We start from the raw sequence: 19,213 nt of genomic DNA, 5'->3' as shown, positions 1-19,213 counted from the left end.
AATCTAAAGAAAAGAATAAGTGAATGAACTAATCAGAAACAGTATCGGAGACATAGAGGAAAAACTGAGGGTTGTTAGATGGGAGGGGGTGGGGATAAGGGGGAAGGTGAGGGGTTTAGAAAGCACAGTCAGTAACCATAAGATGGCCACGGGGTTACGAAAGTCAAATTGGGGAATGTAATCAATAATGTTGTCAAGATTTTGTAGAGTATCCCATGGACACTTGTCTCATTAGGGAGACCACCTCAGGGATGATGTAGATGCCTGATCACTGCACTGTACACCTGAAGCTGAAGCTGAACAATAATGAATGACAACTATAATTTTACATATATATATGTACATATATGTGTGTATATACTTACAAGAAGCGGAGTACAGCATTAGGAATAGAGACAGTGGAAATGTAATGGCTGTGTGCGATGTCAGAGGGATAGTGGATGGGGGGAGGGGGGGTCCACACAGTGTGACGGATATAAATGATAAACGTCTAACAATTACTTTGTTTTGTGCACCTAAAACTAATAAAAATAAAAATAATAAAATAAATAAAAATACAACGTAAACCAAAAAAAAAGGCTATAATAGACACAAAGAAGGACCCAATAATTTCACTTCTGGGTATTTATCCAAAGAAACCCCAAACACTACTTTGTGGGGACATGTGCATCCCTATGTTCATTGCAGCATGGTTTACAAGAGCCAAGATATGGAAGCAACCTAAGTGTCCATCGACGGATGAATGGATAAAGAAGTGGTACATGTATACGACAGAATATTACTCAGCTATAAAAAAAAGTGAAATTTTGCCATTTGCAAGAACATGGTTGGACCTAGATGGTATTATACTAAGTCTAATAAATCAGAGACGAAGGCAAATACAAAAAAAAAAAAACTAAATCAAACAAAACAGAAACAAGCTCATAAATACACAGAATATTTTAATGGCTGCCAGAAAAGGTTGGGGAAATTGGGTGAAAGGGAGAAGGGATTAAGATGTGCAAATTGCCAGTTATAAATAGTCACAGGTATTTAAAGTACAGCATAGGGAACAAATTTAATGATATTTTAATAACTATGTATGGTCTCGGATAGCTAGTAGTAGACATAGGAGGGTGATCACTTCTAAGTTATATAAATGTCTAATCACTGTTATACACCCGAAACTAATGTCAGTAACTGAAAAATAAATATTTAAAAAATAGAAATGTGAAATATTAAGACTTGTTTTATGCCTGAGCTATGGTCTACTTTGGTGAATGATCCTTGTGTACTTGATGAGAAAATTCATTCCCATTTCTTGGATGTAGTATTTTATAAATAACAATTGTATTCAGTTGGATAATAGTATTGTTCAAATAGCTTATGCTTTACTCATTTGTTTTTTTCTTGTTCTTTCAATTTCTGAGAGATTTATTAATGTCTCCAACTATAATTATGGTTTTTCTATTTATCTGTTTATTTCTGCCAATTTCTACTTTATATATTATGAGGTTTTGTTTTCAGATGCACACACATTTAGGACTGTTGTTTTCCAAATGAGATTATCATTTAATTATTATGAAAGGAGTTTCTTTATTTCTAGGAAGCGGGAAATATAGTAATAGTGTATTTCCAATCATTAGTTTTGCACAAGTATTTTTCCATCCTTTTACTTTAAGCCTATCTGATCTTATTTTAAAAGTGTATTCTTGTAAACGGCATTCTCATATGAGTCTTGTTTTTTTAACCTAGAATGACACTATAAAATGGTTATTTGATATTTTGTCTACTTGTATTTTTTAATAAACATTTTATTTTGGAATAATTAGATTTACAGAAAAGTTGCAAAAATACTGAGAGGTCCTGGATAATTCTCATCTAGTTTTCACTAATGTTAATATCTTACATAATCATAATACTTTTATCAAAACTAAAAAGTCAACATTGGTACGTTACTATTACATAAACTCCAGACTTTAATTGGATGTCACAGGTTTTTCCATTAATGTCCTTTGTCTATTCCAGAATCTAATTCAGAAAACTGTATTTTTGCATTCTTAAAATGCCACCTATTTTGTTATTATCCCACCACCTAATTTTAACGCAATTACTGATAAGGATGGGTTTAAGTCTGTCAGCATGCTATTTGTTTTCTACTTGCCCATCTTATTTTTGTTCCTCTTATCTTGACATCCTATGGTTAATTTTTTTTTTTTAATATTCCCTTTTATGTGGAGAATTGCCAGTGCTACTGCATCTTCTTGGCCCTCATTGATGACCTCCCCTGGGTGGACCCCATTAAGCATCCAGGAACCCAATGAAAAACATATTTTAAAACGATGTTGCTCTACTCCTCATACAGAGTTCAACACTCAAACTTCCTGGCTACCTCTCCCCACGAAGGACTGGCTTGGGGGGATGGGGGAGAAGAGGTAAGGGGTACCTATGGCAACGAGGATATGGCTGGCTGGATCAGCTCTGGCTGTAGCTGAGTTCTCAGAGTAAGAAACATCACCCGAGCAAGAAACTGCTAAGAAGTCACAGATGTGACTATACCCAACAATACGTTGTGAAGCTGGAAAAAAAAAAAGAAAGAAAAGCTTTTCTAAACTATCAATAACAAATACTCACTTAGGCTACGTAAAAGGCTGAATTATCTTAACTGTTCTTTTTAATAAAAATATTACATAATCATTTCATATGATGAGGCGATCAAAGAATATGCAGTCAAAAATGTAGGAGAAAAGTATAAAGGGCTATCAAGCAGTTATTAGTTACTCTGAATTTTGTTTGTAACATCTGTAATGTATAGTCATTTATTTTCATTCCAAATATTCATTTTTATATCTAAATTTATTGTAATTTTGTATGTTCTTAAGACCACTCCTCCTAAAAACCACCCTTCCCAAATTGTATAAACTTTACGCTAGATACACCCCTGCTTTGATGTTTGTTTCTACCATCGTAATATTTACCTCAACATATATATACGTGTGTATATATATACACATATTTGTTTATGTATTTATTTATACATTATGCCCTCTCTCCACCCAAACAGAGACAGAGACAAAAAGCAATAGAAAGAGAAAGAGAGAGAGTTTGCAGTTTCCTTTGTTTTCTAATTCTTGTTATATGAACTGTATGTTTACCTTCTTTTCTCTAGTGATCTTGGGAGTGTACATATTATTTTAGATTTTACTAACATAAATAGGTTCATTTACATTTTTTAGTCTATATACTTGAATCTATCTTTTTTAATTAGCTAAGACCCAACTAAAGAGTTTATTTGCCCCCCCCCCTTATATAAGATTAAGAATTCACCACCTCTTCCCCTTATATCGGACATCTCTTGGCCCTGCCTCACATCCTTTGGGCCCACTTTCACTCTAGCCACTGCTATGACAGGCCGGTCCACACAGCTGAAACTGACAGCACTTCACCTCAGCTGGATCATACATCCTTTTTTCCCCTGCCCCAGGGCTTCCCTAATATTGTACTATTGCATAGATCCCCTGTGGAAGCCCTCAGTGTATGCAGGCAACCCTTGATGAATGAGGATTGGAAGTTAATGGATAAATGTTTCCCCACCCTCCCTTTCTTTGAGGAAGCAATTTTGAGGCATATTATATACAGCTGCTCAAGAGATTTCAGCAAAATTGAGTTCAAGTCAACCCACAGCAGCAACCAATAGCGGTTTCTCCTGTTACATTATCCCTGGTTCCACAGCTTCCTTGGATCACTTTTCAAATAATTACCTGAAAACAAGTCTTTGACTCTATTTTTGTGGGTAACTCAAACATTCCTCTTCTCTCCCTCTAAAACTTCCCAAGCTTTGTTGACATATTTTGGTCTTAGAGTCATCATTACTTCAGAAAAGAAATCCCACTTACCAGATCGCTCATATTCATATCTCCAACCACTCAAGTCACTCCCTCACCTAAGAGGAGGCATGCCTGCTACTTCCCTGTGCATCCAGAAAAAGACCACCACTGCTCAGATGTAAAAATCCAACTCCAGACTTCACCTGGCTCTTCATGGGAGGTAATACAGGTGTGCACAACTGCTAGACCATAATCTCCAGCACACTGGATCATTTGAAGTTCAATCCTCCCCATTCAGAACTTTAGACAGGTAGTCCAGCCTCCCCTTTTTGGCATTGAGTAATGAATTAACTCCAACTCCAAATGGCATTAAACTACTATAAAAGGGATTTAATTGTGCACGTAACTTAGATGATAATGGAGGTGTCATCAGACATGAAAAAAGCCCAGAGCTCTAAATAATCTCCAGTTAATCTCTCTTCCTACCATTTTCCCATCTCTCTCCCCCTGTATCTCTCCTCCCCACCTAACGTCTTTCTCTTCCTCGCTCTTCTTTTCCTATAGCTCATCTTTCAGCTTTGTTTTTGTGTGTTGGCCTCATTTTCTCTTTCTGTAGATGGCCTTTCTCCAAGTGATAGGGAAGATGGCAACATTAGTTCAATATTGGCCCCTGAGGTAACAGAGAATTGTACAGGACAACCAATGGACATCATCCTACTGGCTGTTCAGCATCCAAACACCCTTTCCAGTAGGAGGGAAATCCCAAAATAGGGCTCTGCAGCTCACTACCGAAGCACAAAGCGAGGAAGGACCAGCATCACTTTTCCTGTTCTCTGGAAGCTACAGCCCGAGCACAAGACCTGAGCGTAGCCAATCAGATACTCCCAGCCATGATCTTGAATTAGAGGAAAGGGTGCAAAGGTCTGAGAGGTGGAGATGGCGCAGGATAGCTGGAGCAGCATGGTGTGGTGATGAGAGTGTTCAGTGATACGGTGGCAAGTGTCCAGAGGCCACAGAACACAGGAACAGAGTCAAACTATTAGAAATGGTGTTAGCAGGGACATCTCGAAACTGAAACTATGCCTTGCTTCCATTGAGCCCAAGCTTTATCTCCAGGCTTCCACTTACCCCCCTAATAACTTACTTCTCAAAACACTAACCAAAGTAGGTTTCGATTGTTAATTTAAAAAAGAAAAAGAAAAAGAATTTTGTTAAGTACAGCAGCCATATTTTCCAGCCGCAGAAAAAAATTTCAAACATTTACTGCTAGCCAGGCCTCGTCATATGCCCACAATGGTTTTGTCTATTACAAGAATGGGGTGAAAGGGAATGGCATGTGAGGAGTGGGCAATGTGCTGAGCAGCCCCTGCAATAGCTATTAGGACTGAACAATCTTAACCTTCATTTATAAACACGAATACATAATGAAAAATCACCAGTCTTACGAAGGAGATCAGCTGCTCCAGAGTGGAAGCAAGGTGATCAGTGAAAGCAAATGACTCCTCTCTGAAACAGTTTAGACAAAAAATAGAGAACTCTTAAAAACAAACTTTATGTGTTCAGTGAGATTCCAGAAGACTGTAGTGTGCAACAGAAGAGAATGAAACTCTAGACACGTGCAAGGTCCTGAACAATCTGGCCCTGTCCATTTCTCCAGCCCCCGTTTTCACTGCTCTCCATCTTGCTCACTAGGGCCTTCTTTCATTTCTCAAATGTGCTAACCTTCTCCCTAACATAAGCTCTGCACATGCTGTTCCTTCCACCTGGAATGTTCTTTCTTGCCTTCCCCTGCCAAATCCCACCCTCACAAATATACAACTAATTCCCTTTCCATCCTTTAAGTTTTAACTTAAATATCACTTCCTCAGAGCTGAGAGAGGTCTTTCGTGACAACTCCATTTAAATACAGCCTAAGCACTGTCTACCTCAGCTTCTCATTCCTGTGAGTTACTTAAGCGCTGTTCACCTCAGGTTCTCCTAAAAACTGGGAATAAAGAGTACCTACCTGATAAGATTGCTAGGAAGATTAAATGAGTTCATACATGGAAAGCATTTAGAATTCAAGCACATGATAGCACTCAATAGATGTTAGCTATATTTCCTTCACAGCATTTATCACAGTGAAGTTCTTTTATGTTTTTATTTACTTTTTTTTTAATCTATTCTCACTTCCAGAGAATAAAAACTCCATGAGGATAGTAACTCTGTTTTGTTCAAGTTCCTGGTTCATACATATTTATTGAGAATAAACAAATGAAGAACATATTCTCTGAAAATGAATAAAATGTTGTATCAATACCCTCGGACAGTGTGGTGGCCATGAAAATGTTCCACACAGATGTTCTGCTGTGGGGAGCACAACTGACTCATTGATAGCCCTGGCTACTGCCCTCTGGGTCAACCACATTTGCAGAGGCCATGGCTGTTTCTAGTCAAAGACTGAGCATGGCAGAGATATGCAAACTGCAGGACTCTTTCAACAAACATGTTTGACCTGAGGACTCCCCACTGACAAAGTCAAACCTTTCTTGGAGCTGCACTTCACTCAGACTTCCCACCTCACCTGCCCTCCTTCCAGAGGTGTTAGCCTACGCTGTGGTCTGCAAGCTCTCCCAGCCTGCTCCTGCACCCGCCATATAAACCTCTTGCACATCTAATCCTGCGTTGCTGTCTGCTTCTTGGTAGACCTAAACTAACACAATCAGGATCTCCACGAGCAAACCTGAGAATTTGTGAGCAAATGATTTATTATGGTGCTTTCAGGAGAAACCAGTAAGGGGAAGAGAAAAACAGGGGAAAAAGAAGAACAAGCTAAGCAATGGTACAATTTCAGGCAAAATCTCTGCCTAACGCTGCAGAGAAGCTGGGCTCACCAGGGCAAGAAGTCATCCAGTATTCTATTTCTCACCTTGAATTATGCTCATCTGTGTGATCCAACCAAGCTCACCAAACAGGATTTTACCATACACTAGATAATTATATACACAGTACTTAATGATTTAATAAAATGATAATACTGCATATATAATCCAATATTGTATTGTGACTGACAGATAACAGGCACTCAATAAATACGTGATGAATGAATAATACACTAATACAAAATGCTTGAAAGTTGCCACCACTGTGGCAAAAACACAGTACCCAGTTTTCATGGATGCTGTAATTCCTTTTTCCACAACAATATTCACAAAGTGCCATCCCTCTTCTACTATTATTCTTCCCAATTCCATTCCTTTCCCAACAATGATGTCTCATTCTTTTTGCTCATCTTTGCCTCTCAAACATCCGTTCCCTGCCAATATTGTTCTTTCAATCCACTCAAATTACAGAGAGAGAGAAAGGGAAAGATGGCTAAGGCCCAGAACCGGAACCAGCAGAAACTGCCATCCAACATCCTAATGTGGTTGACTGGTGAGCATGGAGCCAAAAGTTTCCTTTTACCAGGACTAGAGGATACATACTAGAACAAAAACAGACTAAGCTGCCCCCTTGGTCCTTTTCTCCTAGATCTCACCACTTCAATGGTAACTTGAATCCAACTAAGATCACACCAAGGAAAAGAAGAGGAATAAAGAGCTGAATGCTTAGAAATTATCTAAATCACCCAACCTAGAATTTACCATGGAGAGTATTTCCTAACAGAGAGGCAGGTCCATCTTACCTCACTAGCATAAGAGGAAAAACAAGTGCACAATAAATCTAAGTGAAAAGGTAACATGTTACGGGATGTCTGCCCTTTGAGTGTTATTATTACATACTTTAAAAAAAACTCATAAAGTGTTATTGATGACAGTGTGATCCTCACTCTTAGCCAACAGCAAGGAAATAATTTTTGAAACAATAACTAGGCCCATGGGTTAGTAAAGATTCAAGACTTAAGACCTGAGAAAAATACAGGCTTTGGGATAAAGCCAGGCTCAAATCTCAAACAAGCTTCTAGTCATGTGACAGATGAGCCTGTTTCCTCACTGATAAATAACTATGTATAATGTTGTTGTATGGAGTAGAAGTAATACAAGAAAAGCGTCTGGCCCATAGAAGGTGCTCAATAAAACGTAACCATTACTTACAACAGTATAAAAGTGTAAAGAGTACAAAATTTGGAATCAAAATCCCGGGTAGTCTCATTTTGCCAATTACTTTTATCAAGAACCCCATCTCTTTGAGTTTGCTTCCTTATGTGTAAAATGGCATAACAGTTGTATTACCCACCTTCAAATATCACTTAAAGGAGCAAATGAGGTACTAAATGTTAAGCGCTTTGGGGCTTATAGAGCATTAATTAAAGTGATCTACATGTTAAAACATTTTTACTGTAGTGATTTTTGATGGATAAATTTAGTATTTTACCCATTTGTAACCATTTTTAAGTGTACTATTCAGTGGACTAAGTACATTCACATTGTTTTGCAACCATCACCACTATCCGTCTCCAGAACTTTTTCATCATCCCAAACTGAAATCTGTACCCATTAAACAGTAACACCTCATTATTCTCTGAAGATTGTTACTTTTTTTCCTACTGTTTCTTTATCTGGTGTTTCAGCACTCAGCAGCAAAGTAGTTCATTTCTCTCCTTCCTCCCAAATATACTGCCAACTATAACTTGGCAGGAAGTGTAAAAGCCATTTTTAAACATTCTTTGGCCTCAAACATTAATACAATCTGGTTCCAACTTGACTGTTCAGCTTTATTTCTGTTCAGAATCCAATGTTAAACAGTTATCTTTCACTATGCTTTCTCCCTTCCACACTTCTGCTAATACCAGTCTCTCCATTGGGAATATCTTTCCTTTTCACCCCTTCCCATTCCTGTGTATTGGAATCCTTCTGGGTCCAGCTCATAGTCTATCTTCTCCTTGAAGGCTCCATGATCACCTCATATGGTAGCAATTGCTTTCTCCTTTAATCTCTTACAGCAGTTATTATCGAAAGCATTTATAATACAAATTGTATGTACACTGTAATTGTTTGTTTCTTTTATGTCAACCAAACTTAAAGTTCCTCAAAATAGAAATCAGGTTTCACTATTTTGTTCATTTGTTCATATATCATTCTTTCAACAGATACAGTCCATTGTGTACAATGTACTCAACAAATGTTTGCTGACTTTTTTGCTGAATAAAGAGAATTCTGTCACTGGGCTTTGATGGATGAGTCCAGATCTTCTTATGATTGGAGTTCTGTAAAAAATAACTGTGTTTCTTTCTTGGGTCTTAGTTGTGTTCTTGATAGTCAATGATCATCTGTAATATAATAATCCTATTAATCAGCTACCTGTTAAATCAGTTAATACGTTTATTTTGCCAATTTTGAGATTTGTTGTACAATCAAACCTGAATGATTCTGTTGATTCTAAAAAAGACAACAGTGCTCCAGGTAGCCATCACTGTTCACAATTTCCACTTACAGGCAACACTATGCAAAGTTATCTTTTTGTTGGCTTCCTACATTTTCTTTGAATGTAAATGAAGGGAACAAGGTGAAGCGCACCTAGCTTTCATCATTAGGGTACACCTGGAAAGGAAGAAGAGTTGGCAGGAAATTTGTGTTTGGGTTAATGCATAACTTCCTTCCCCACAGCATAATTCCACCTAAGAAAGTTTACTTCTACTTGGCGTTTCATCGGCCAAGCCTCTCCAGTGAAAGGAGACGAGGGAGGAAACTGCCGAGGACGCAGGATTTTGCCAGGGGTGCCTCTATCCTGGAGACAGTGCCACCCATTTTACTATCAGCGCCAAACACTGCATTCCTCCAAGGTCTTTCTCTTTCTGTAGAGACCTATATAATGCCCACCAAGTTAACAATTCCAAGATATAACAATAAGTCTTATATGGCTACGTATGCCACACTTGCATTTATTTCATTCACGCTTTCCAACAGCACTGTGACAGACATACCATATTTTGCCGTGTATAATGTGCACTTTTCCCCCTAAATTTGTGAGGGTAAAAATAAGGATGTGCAATATACATGGGTAGTACTAATTCCATGTCTGTGTTTTTAATTCATTTATGTTTATGAGTTGGAAGTGTTATAACTCTAGAAATCAATGATATCCAGATGCAAAATAATACCCTGGAATATGATAATCAGTTTTGTTGAACTTAAGATAAACTTGCAACGACCAAGAGTTCTTGGCCTTCTGTGATACGTAAATATCGTAAATTTGTCACCGGTACATAAAATTTCTCGTACCTTGTAGCTGTGCGTATTTTTTGTAATTATTTGTTACATGAAATTTCTTATACCATGATGTTAAAAATATAAATGCTAAACTTCCTTTGTAACACAAGAAAACATGTCCTTAAATGTAAACAAATAACAATTTGAATTAAAAAATTAAAACGAAAGATGTTTTTTTTTTCCCCTGAAAGTTTGGGCCAAAAAACGTGGGTGCACATTATACACAGGAGCACACGGCAAAATACGAAAGTATTGTTTCTATTTCACAGAAGCGTGAACTGCTGCTGCTCCAAGGCCTATGAACTACAGCGCGGACACAGAAATCGGGAGCTGAGACTTCTCCTTCCTGGAGCAGGACCGCGGTCGGCGAGCCACCGCCACTGCCAACACTTCCCCAGCCTGGTGCTCGCCTAGCTAACCCTCTCGTCCTGGATTCTCGGGCAGCGGTTCCCTTCCCGCATCGCCCGTTAAGCCACCTAGGGCTTCCCCGAACCCGGAAACCCACGGCGGTGCGCGTCAGGACCAATTTCCCGCCCTGCAGCGCGGAGCTCACAGGGCGCGGCCCCGCCCACATGCCGTCACCCCAAAGGTCACCCACGAAGCCGGACTAGGCACTGCGTGGTTGACTCAGGCTTCCAACGCCCACCTGACCTCCACAGAAGCTCCTAATCGCCAGCCGCCCCTCCCCTTTGCTCACACGCCGCTCCAGCCGCGGACGCAGCCGGTAATCGCTGTGCTCCCGGCTTGACGTCATCGGCCTGCGCCGCAGCGCGGTGGCGGGCACGCGCAGCCAAGATGTCTCCGACACCGCCACTGTTCAGTTTACCCGAAGCGCGGACGCGGTTTACGGTGAGCAGAAAGCGGGAGGGGGCCAGCCTGCCCCGGCGCTTCTCTTTGCCCTCCTCTCTAATTACTGGACTTTCGCTCTGAGGTAAAGCGGAGACAGAGGTGCGTACGGCGCAGCGTTGGCTCCCGGCCGCTTCGGGGGTTGGGAGGTGGAAAAGACGCTGTACCCGCCTCTTCCGCGCATCCTCTGCGGTCCGCCTCCTCCATCCGCGTTCGGGTCGCCCGGCACGGAGGGCTCGTCTGCGGACTGTCTCTCGTCCGGGCCAGCTCCTCTGCAGCGCTCGCGTAGCCGGGCAGGTGTCTCCAGAACTGGAAGCGAGCTGGGGGAAGGAGGGCGGGAGTGGCGTGAGCCCTGAGGACTGGCTCCCGCCCCGCCTCCTGATTGCCAGGTGGTTTGTTCCGGCTGCCTGTTCTCCGTGCCTCTAACCCTCAGTGTCTCAGTCCTAGGAGATCCGAAGTGGGAAAAGACGCCCAGAGCAGTGTGGGAAGGGTTGTCAGACGTCACTGATTCCTACATGTTGGAGAGGAGCGGTTTTAGCATTTGAGAAGCACCTTACAGAGCGTTCTCGTGTTTAAGTCTTAGCATTGTGAACTAGGCTAGGTTTTGTTATCCCCTCGTCGATGAGAGAGAAAGGAGACACACACCCCCGAAAAGTTAAGTGATTGACTATCCTGTGGGTGTTTTTTTCTGACTTCAAAGTCAGTATTCTTTTTTCATGTCGCCCATACAGCACACGGGACCCCTGTTCTGAGTTATTTGACTATATTTGTCTTTAGCGTTTGTGCCAATATGTCAAGTCGTGATTCAACTACTCACATAGGTAACCGCCCACATAGTTATAGTGATGCCAGAATGAAAATTCTGTGAAAGAAAATCGATTCTTTGTAGGAAGTCGTTTTTTTGTGTGTGTGCAGGTTATTTTTTTTTTCTCATAAGAGTATGGAGTTTCTTTTTTTAATACCAGATTTTATCTAGTTTATGTTATCAGAATGATTTTCTTTCTGTGCATTTTGCTGTAAGACCGGCGCTTTGAAATTCTAAGAGTAATTGTTAGGACAGTCCAAGATCCTATTAATCCTGGGAAGGGCCATTTAATTGGAGGTCATCTCGTCTAGTGCTTCTCCAGCTGCGGTGTGTGGTGGGTCAGCTGGACATCTTGTTGAATGTAAATTCTGATTCAGGAGGCGTGGAATGGGATGTGAGATTTTACATCTCTATCAAGTTCCCAAGTATTTCCACTGCTGCTACTGGTAGTAAGGATCTACAACAACCCTTTATTTAACTGGTGAGGAAAATGAAGCGGTAAGGGGTTTGCCCAGATTGACACAGCCTATTTTGGGGAGAGTCAGGAATGGACATTTCCATCTCACTCCTGTGAGATAATAAGATGACTTTTCGAATCGTATGTGAATTTTCACAGGATGAATTGACTTTTCAGTATTTTTGTCTTTCGATTATGACTGAGACAATCGGCAGGTATTTATTCAGTGTTTGCTGTGTGTGAGGGACTCTGCTGAGCAAGCTAAGCTGTCTAGAGGAAGTCTGACTTGAGATGAGTCCTGAAGAATGGATAAAATTTGCATGAGCAGGTGGGAAGAACAACATGAATGTGTAAATACACTAGAGTGTGCTTGATAGAAAAATATGGAAAAAATGGCTTGACCTTAGTGGAGAGTATGTGTTAGGGGGTAGTGGGACATAAGGTTGGACAGATTGAGTGGTATCACCTTCTCAAAGACCTGGAGAGGGAGCTATCAAACTTCAAAACCAAAGTCTGTAAATAAGGAGCCATTTGGAGACATTTTTTTAAAAAAGCAGAATACTCTCATGAATACGATATTTAAAGAGATGGTAGGAGGGAAAAATTGGAATGAGAAAGTCTAGCTAGGAAATTCTTTCCAGGTTTAACGTGATGAGAGTCTGTGTGTCAGTAAGTGGCATTTGAATAAAAACTACCGATAGAATGAGTGATGGATAATTTTTCCCAGTTATAAACATTTTTAGATTTAATGAGTTATATGTTTTTTAGTAATTAATAAGCGAAAATCTTTCGACTTACTTGCTGTATTTATTTTTCTAGAAGTCTACCAGAGAGGCCTTGAACAACAAAAATATCAAACCATTGTTGAATACCTTCACCCAGTTACCTGGCAGGTAAGGCATTAGTATCCATGAAACATGCTTGCCTGAATCTTTATACTTACCCTGAGCTGTTTAAACAATGGAGCTTGTCTTTTGTTTTCAATAGTGAAAATGAAAAAAAATGTACCCTTGACCAAGCTTTCAGAGGTGTTCTAGAAGAAGAAATTGTAAGTATGTTTTCCTTTATTGTTAAAATGTTGCTGGCAAATTAATGAATTCTGTTATTTTTTTAAAATTGCTTTTATTCTTAGAATGAGTGTTTAAATATGATTATTTTTTCTAGCATGAGCTTGCTACTTTGCGAAAGCTGACTATATCATAGTATAGGAGTTATGTAATAATTAAGGATTTTGACAGCACAGATGCTAAATCATTAGAAGACTTTGTTTTACTAGATGAAGAGAACCCTCTCCAAGTGAAGAGTATAAGAACTCGTACCCTTTCCAAGTTGATGTGAGGTGTTCCTGGGCAAGAAATAGAATTTGAAAATGGGCCCTCTCACTTTATTATATAGACAGTGACACATCCTGTAGTCGCACAAAAGATCTAATCCAGGGACATTCAACATGGAAACTAGGATTCCATGCTATCATTTTTTTACAGTATGCATCCTTCTCATCAGCATTTAAAAAAAATAAATAGAGCCTATCCAACTTCAGTAGAGAAATTTAATCAAACGTGAAAAATCTATTTACCATTGGTCGGGCACCCAAATGAAAGGAGAAGTTTCAACAGTTTATTTTTGGTTAAGTGAAGGTTGGGTCCTGAGAAGCTAGGACTTTTTCTCATGACCATAATAATGTCCCTTTCTTTCAAACAATTCTGCATCAAAAAACTCATTCTTTCCTCTTCTTCAGACCTAGTCACTTACATGTTATGAGAAATTGGGTAATTATTTTGTTTTACTGAGCCTCACTTTTGTTTGTGAGAAGGGAAATACCATTCTTTCAAGGTTGTTGTGTAGAATGAGTTAATGAACACTCAATAAAGGCTGTTTTTTATGATGTTATTGAACCTAGGCACTACGTCCCTTCTATTAATACCCTCTCTCAAACATATTGATGCACCAGTGCAGTTTATTCCCACGGCGCTGCCTTTGCCCTGTGCCACTGATTGAATTATGACCTCAGCACTTCTGTCCTTGATGAGCTTAAAACAGCCTTAATCGTGCTAATGTAGGCATTTTCCTAAGACTATTGTATTTTAAGTGAATCACCAGTTAATACTTATGCCATGTACTTCTACAATTAGCGACTCTATTACTAGTGACTCTATTCTTCTTTTTTTTGCATTTTCATCTTAATAGTAATTTTATCTCTGTGAAAAAATTTTTATCCCATATTTGTGATAATCAGTTTAATGTCAGAGGATGTTTTTATTGTTATCAAATTAGTCTGAACTGTGGCCCCTAAATTATGTTGTTCTCTCCTCTCTTGGTAGATAAATCATTCACCATGTGAAAATGTTTTAGCTATTATTTCTCTTGCTATTGGGGGAGTAACTGAAGGTAAGTATGGTTTTCTTTTTTTTAAAGTAGTCTTGTATATGACTTTTTTTTATTTAAAACTTATTCTCCCTATACCGCTCCACCTATCTGATTTTGTTCATTTATCAAATTCTGCCTACTTCCTTTACAAAGAAGGTTTCCCAATGAAATTAGCTCACATTTATTTCTCATTTCTAGTATGCAGCACCCATTTTAGCACTTTCTTTGTTTTCCAGTTGTTTCATTCATTGTAAATATTTATTGAGCATCTACTATGTGCCTGGTCCTAAGCTAGGACTTGGAGATTCAGTGGTGAATAAAACATATTTTCTGCCCATAAGGAGCCTAGTGGCTAATGAAGGAAACAGACTTGTAAATGTCTTGCTGTGGTGTAATTACTGTGGTTAAAGTGGAAATGAAGTGTGATTGAAGTGACTCAACTTCAGAGTCTAAAGGAATCAGGGAGATCTTAGAAAGAAAGCTGTAACGTGAGCTGGGATGTGAGGGATGATGAATTTGTCAAATAGAAACAGACGGGAATAGCTATGTCAAGGCCAACTCAGCATGGCTAAAGAATCGTGTGGAGCAGAGGGGTGAGAGGATGATACAACTAGTGAGGAAAGAAGTCGGAAGGTTAGGTTAGTATCATTAGTAAAGGGCTTTGAATATTATTCTAAAGAGGAGCAATGGAAGAAGAGTTGGCTTGAGAGACTGCTGGCAGGAAAACTAGATAGGGAACTATTGAAGTGGAGTAGTGGCATTGGGGGATAGTTTCAAGAGATTTTTAAAAAGACACATAGTATAATAAATACCCAATGCCTAATACATATGTAGTAAGAGCTCATTAAATATTTGTAGGAAAAAAGCAATGAAAAAATAGTTCATCAGGGGGTGGCCGGTTAGCTCAGTTGGTTAGAGCGTGGTGCTGATAACACCAAGGTTGCCGAGTTGATCCCCTCATGGGCCACTGGGAGCTGCGCCCTCCTTTAAAAAAACAAAAAGTAAAAAAAGTTCATTAGCATTGTTTTTTATCCAATTTGGTGAAAATACTCATTTGATTAATTCAGATAGTTTATGTGAAAAGTGCCTTTTAATCTGTAAAGCATTATTTACATATTTATTATTTTGATACTTAACTCCTACAAAAACTGGAACATAAAAAGTAAAAGTGGTCTTCCAGTGTAGCAGCAAGCTATTTTGTGAACTTAAACATAATTCATAAATTCTGACTTTACATGTTAAACTTTTATATAAGATGCTTATTCACTCATTCACTAAGCCTACTTACATGAGTTCTGTGATGGAGCATTCCTTGCCCAGTTTCTGTTCGTTTGCAGCGTCTGCTTAGTTCATGGATTTCCTTGATCTGTTATTCTTGTATACTGGGAATGTTTTTAACACTTGAAATTGTACAGTCAGTATTTAGAACTTTTACTTTATTTGAGAAAGATGAGACTTACGAACTTAAGTCAAATTGTAAGTGAACGCTTGAATGCTGATTTATTTTAATTTGGTGGGGAAAATTTCCTTGAGATTATATTATTTATGTGACATGTTTTCAAATTGTCCATAACTATATTTTGTTGAATTCAACTCAACAGATACTTATTGAGTTTCTATTCAGTGTCAGTCACTTTACTGGTTAAAACATACAAAAATGCCTACCCTTAGAAAGCTGAAAGTGTACATAACAGAGATAAAGAGGATATGATCAGTGCTATAATGTATGTACAGTGTGCTTCGGAAGCATAGCTGAGGTGGCCTGCTTAAAGGTATTAGGGGAGTTTTTTAGATGTGCTGTCTACTCTATGCTTTGAAAGATTAAGTAGGAAACTACCACATGAAAGGAGGAAGACTACTTTGGCAGGAAAAGCATTGTAAACAAAACTGGAAGTATGAACATAGCAAGGTGTTTGGGATCTGAGGAGAGGGTATATGTGGCCGAGGTTAAGTTGAAGCACAGAGGGCCATGTAGAGGCTGGGACACAGGTTGTGAAAGTTCTGGGGAACTCATGCTATAACCCAGCTCATCAGAATCACCAGTGAATCTCTAATTTTAAATGAAATTGCCAGGCCTTAACTTAGTTTTACTGAATCAGAATCTTTGGGAGTAGAATCTAGGTAGTTTTCTTAAGTTCTATAATTATTAAATGTGAGTTGAGTTAGGCCAAACTATACTGCAGCTAAATGGAGGGGGTATGTCTTTCACATCTCTCAGAGGTCCAGGGCATATAGTATCACAGAATCTAAATGTTAAGGGATTAGAGGTCATCTAGTCCAGTCTCATCTCCGGCCTGTCCTGCTTCCCCTCTGTACTGTCCCTGGCATGTGATCAGACAGCCTCTATACCCGTTAATGGAGCTCACACTTTGATTTCTCTTGTATTGAGTTGAAATCAGCTGCCTTATGCCCCTCACTAGTTCTAGGCAATGTCCCTCACATCGCATTTCAGATGTGATCTTACCAGGGCACAGTAGAGCTGAACATTACTTCTTTTCTCTGAATATGACATATTAATGCAGTGTTTCGGGCTTACAGTGTCCCCTCAATTTTTTTTTTTAATTTTTATTTATTTTTATTTATTTTTTTACATACGCGCTTAAGTGGCTACTTTTCTTAAACACTAAGGTGTTAGTATCACCTTAAACTGGAAGAAAGAAGGAGCAGGGAGATAAAATATTTTTAGCTAGTCTAAGTGACCTTTTCTGAAAATCTTTAATTTATTGCTTTAATAAACAATGGAATTTAGAAATAAACATTGATTAAACGTTGAATTTAGAAATAAAGACCTTTTTACTTTACTATTTTTCCCCTGAAACAATAGTATTATTTTAAATGTTTAATAATAATTGAAATCAGTATCAAACCTTTTTGTTTTTAAAGATAATCTTTTCAAGGCAAAAAGGCAATTTAGCAACATTTCAGAACATTTGGAAATGAGAAAAAGGGAAAATGCTAGTCATAAATTCCTCTACCTTAAAAAAACTGTCATTCATTTTGGTAAACGGTTTTAGTTTCTCTAGTCTTTTTAAAAATTATTTTTGTAACTGAAATATACATACAGTTTTGAATCCTTCCCTTTTCACTTAACATTAATAAGCATTTTCCAAGTTACTGTAGTCATCATAACCATTGTTTTTAATTGGTTGCATTATATTCTTTTGAATAGCTTAGTGGTGAAGAAAACAGACTGTGGAGCCCAGACTGCCTGGATTCATTTGAACTTGTACAAGTTGTTTAACTTCTCTGTATCTCAGTATTCCCATTCTATAAGCTAGAGATAATATTATCTACCTCATAGTGTTGTAAGGATTAAATGTGTTAGTATATGTGAAGCACTTAGTGTGCCTGACATATAGTAAATGCTCTAAAAGTGTTATGAAGAATGATTGTCATCATCATTGAGTGCACATACCAAAACTTAAATATGTCCTGTTTGGGGACTTTTAGGTTGCCTCCATTTCTTGTCTGTTAGGATTGACAAAGTACCTTTACGATATTCTTCAGAATGATTTTGAATGGGCTGTTTTACTCAATAGTATTTTAAACTTTTAATTGGCTTGTGCTCCACTTGTAGGTATCTGTACTGCATCTACACCATTTGTGTTGTTGGGAGATGTTTTGGATTGCCTTCCTTTGGATCAGTGTGACACAATATTCACTTTTGTGGAAAAAAATGTTGCTACTTGGAAATCAGTAAGTGGCTTAGTTTATTTCTCTATTAACATTATTTCTGTTGATTCAGAGTTGTGTATAGATTTTTTTGCTTGTATTTCTAATATTGCTGGTTACCAAACACTTGGTCCTATGAAAGAATTACATAATACTCTCTGGGGGGAACCAAGTAAGAATCATGTATGGTGAAAAACTTGAAGTATAAAATTTGACTTAGTAGTAACAATTTACTTGAAAACGCACACTTTCACATATTTAAAACATCTTCTTAGTATGTTTTGTTATTTCACATATCTGCAAATACTTTTATTTCATTGAAAATGTTATCTGCTTGAAAAAAGTGAAAGTGGCAAAGTAGATTGTGAGTGCATGTTAGTATTCTTTAATATTTTACTTCTTGCAACTTATTGAAGGATGTGCAACATCTTCTGAACTATAGTAATAATTTCTGTCTTAATTTCAGAATACATTCTATTCTGCTGGGAAAAATTATTTACTACGTATGTGCAATGGTAAGTAATTCAGTGGTAAATGATTGTTTTTGAAATGTAAATGTGACCAGAAAAACAGTTGAAATAAACACAAGTACTAAAATTTTCTACATAGATTAGTATCTTCATTTTTAAATAACAGTCTGATTTGTTAAAACTGATCATTCCCTTTAAATTAAACTGTTCCTGTTCTGGGAAACTTAATGAAAAACCAAACAAAAATTGTTAAAGCGTATCTTGCCTTTGCTAACTTGCTTTATTCCTAATTTTCTAGTGCTTTTTTGTGACATTAGTTTTTACCCCCATTTTAAGAACTGAGTTAGGAAAATACTCTCAACAAACTCGTTAAGAAACTTGGGTATGGTTGTAATAAACATAGAATGATCTCTTCTGTGTAACCTTCATTTCCATATATTGTTAGATCTCCTAAGAAGATTATCGAAATCCCAGAATACAGTCTTCTGTGGACGAATTCAACTCTTTTTGGCCAGGCTTTTCCCTTTATCTGAGAAATCAGGTAAGCTTTTATACATTAAACACATGCTTTGCAGGAAAATCTTTTCCAGTTTTTAATGGAT

General features: G+C 38.3%; 2 protein-coding genes across 5 annotated transcripts in view; one reads left to right on the top strand and one right to left on the bottom strand.

Annotated features, from left to right (window-relative positions):
* LOC308509685 (uncharacterized protein) overlaps positions 1-11,166 on the bottom strand; it is an 83,211-nt gene extending 72,045 nt beyond the window's left edge. The window contains exon 1 of the transcript XR_013995231.1: positions 11,008-11,166. The gene's annotated coding sequence lies outside the window, so the exon portion shown is untranslated. The remainder of the gene's footprint in view (positions 1-11,007) is intronic.
* THOC1 (THO complex subunit 1) overlaps positions 10,550-19,213 on the top strand; it is a 47,308-nt gene continuing 38,644 nt past the window's right edge. The window contains exons 1-7 of one of the 4 annotated variants that reach the window (XM_081078053.1): positions 10,550-10,843; positions 12,922-12,995; positions 13,090-13,150; positions 14,424-14,490; positions 18,047-18,165; positions 18,608-18,656; positions 19,057-19,152. In XM_081078053.1, coding sequence (XP_080934179.1) covers positions 10,790-10,843; positions 12,922-12,995; positions 13,090-13,150; positions 14,424-14,490; positions 18,047-18,165; positions 18,608-18,656; positions 19,057-19,152 — 520 coding nt within the window. In that variant the 5' untranslated portion in view covers positions 10,550-10,789. Of the gene's footprint in view, positions 12,431-12,921; positions 12,996-13,089; positions 13,151-14,423; positions 14,491-18,046; positions 18,166-18,607; positions 18,657-19,056; positions 19,153-19,213 lie in introns of all 4 variants that reach the window. The other 3 variants (XM_081078054.1, XM_081078055.1, XM_081078056.1) reach the window with 3 other exon arrangements.

The sequence above is a fragment of the Rhinolophus hipposideros genome (assembly GCF_964194185.1).
Source record: "Rhinolophus hipposideros genome assembly, chromosome: 17".
In the NCBI taxonomy this organism is placed as follows: Eukaryota; Metazoa; Chordata; class Mammalia; order Chiroptera; family Rhinolophidae; genus Rhinolophus; species Rhinolophus hipposideros.
This window is presented reverse-complemented; position numbering and strand designations above follow the sequence as displayed.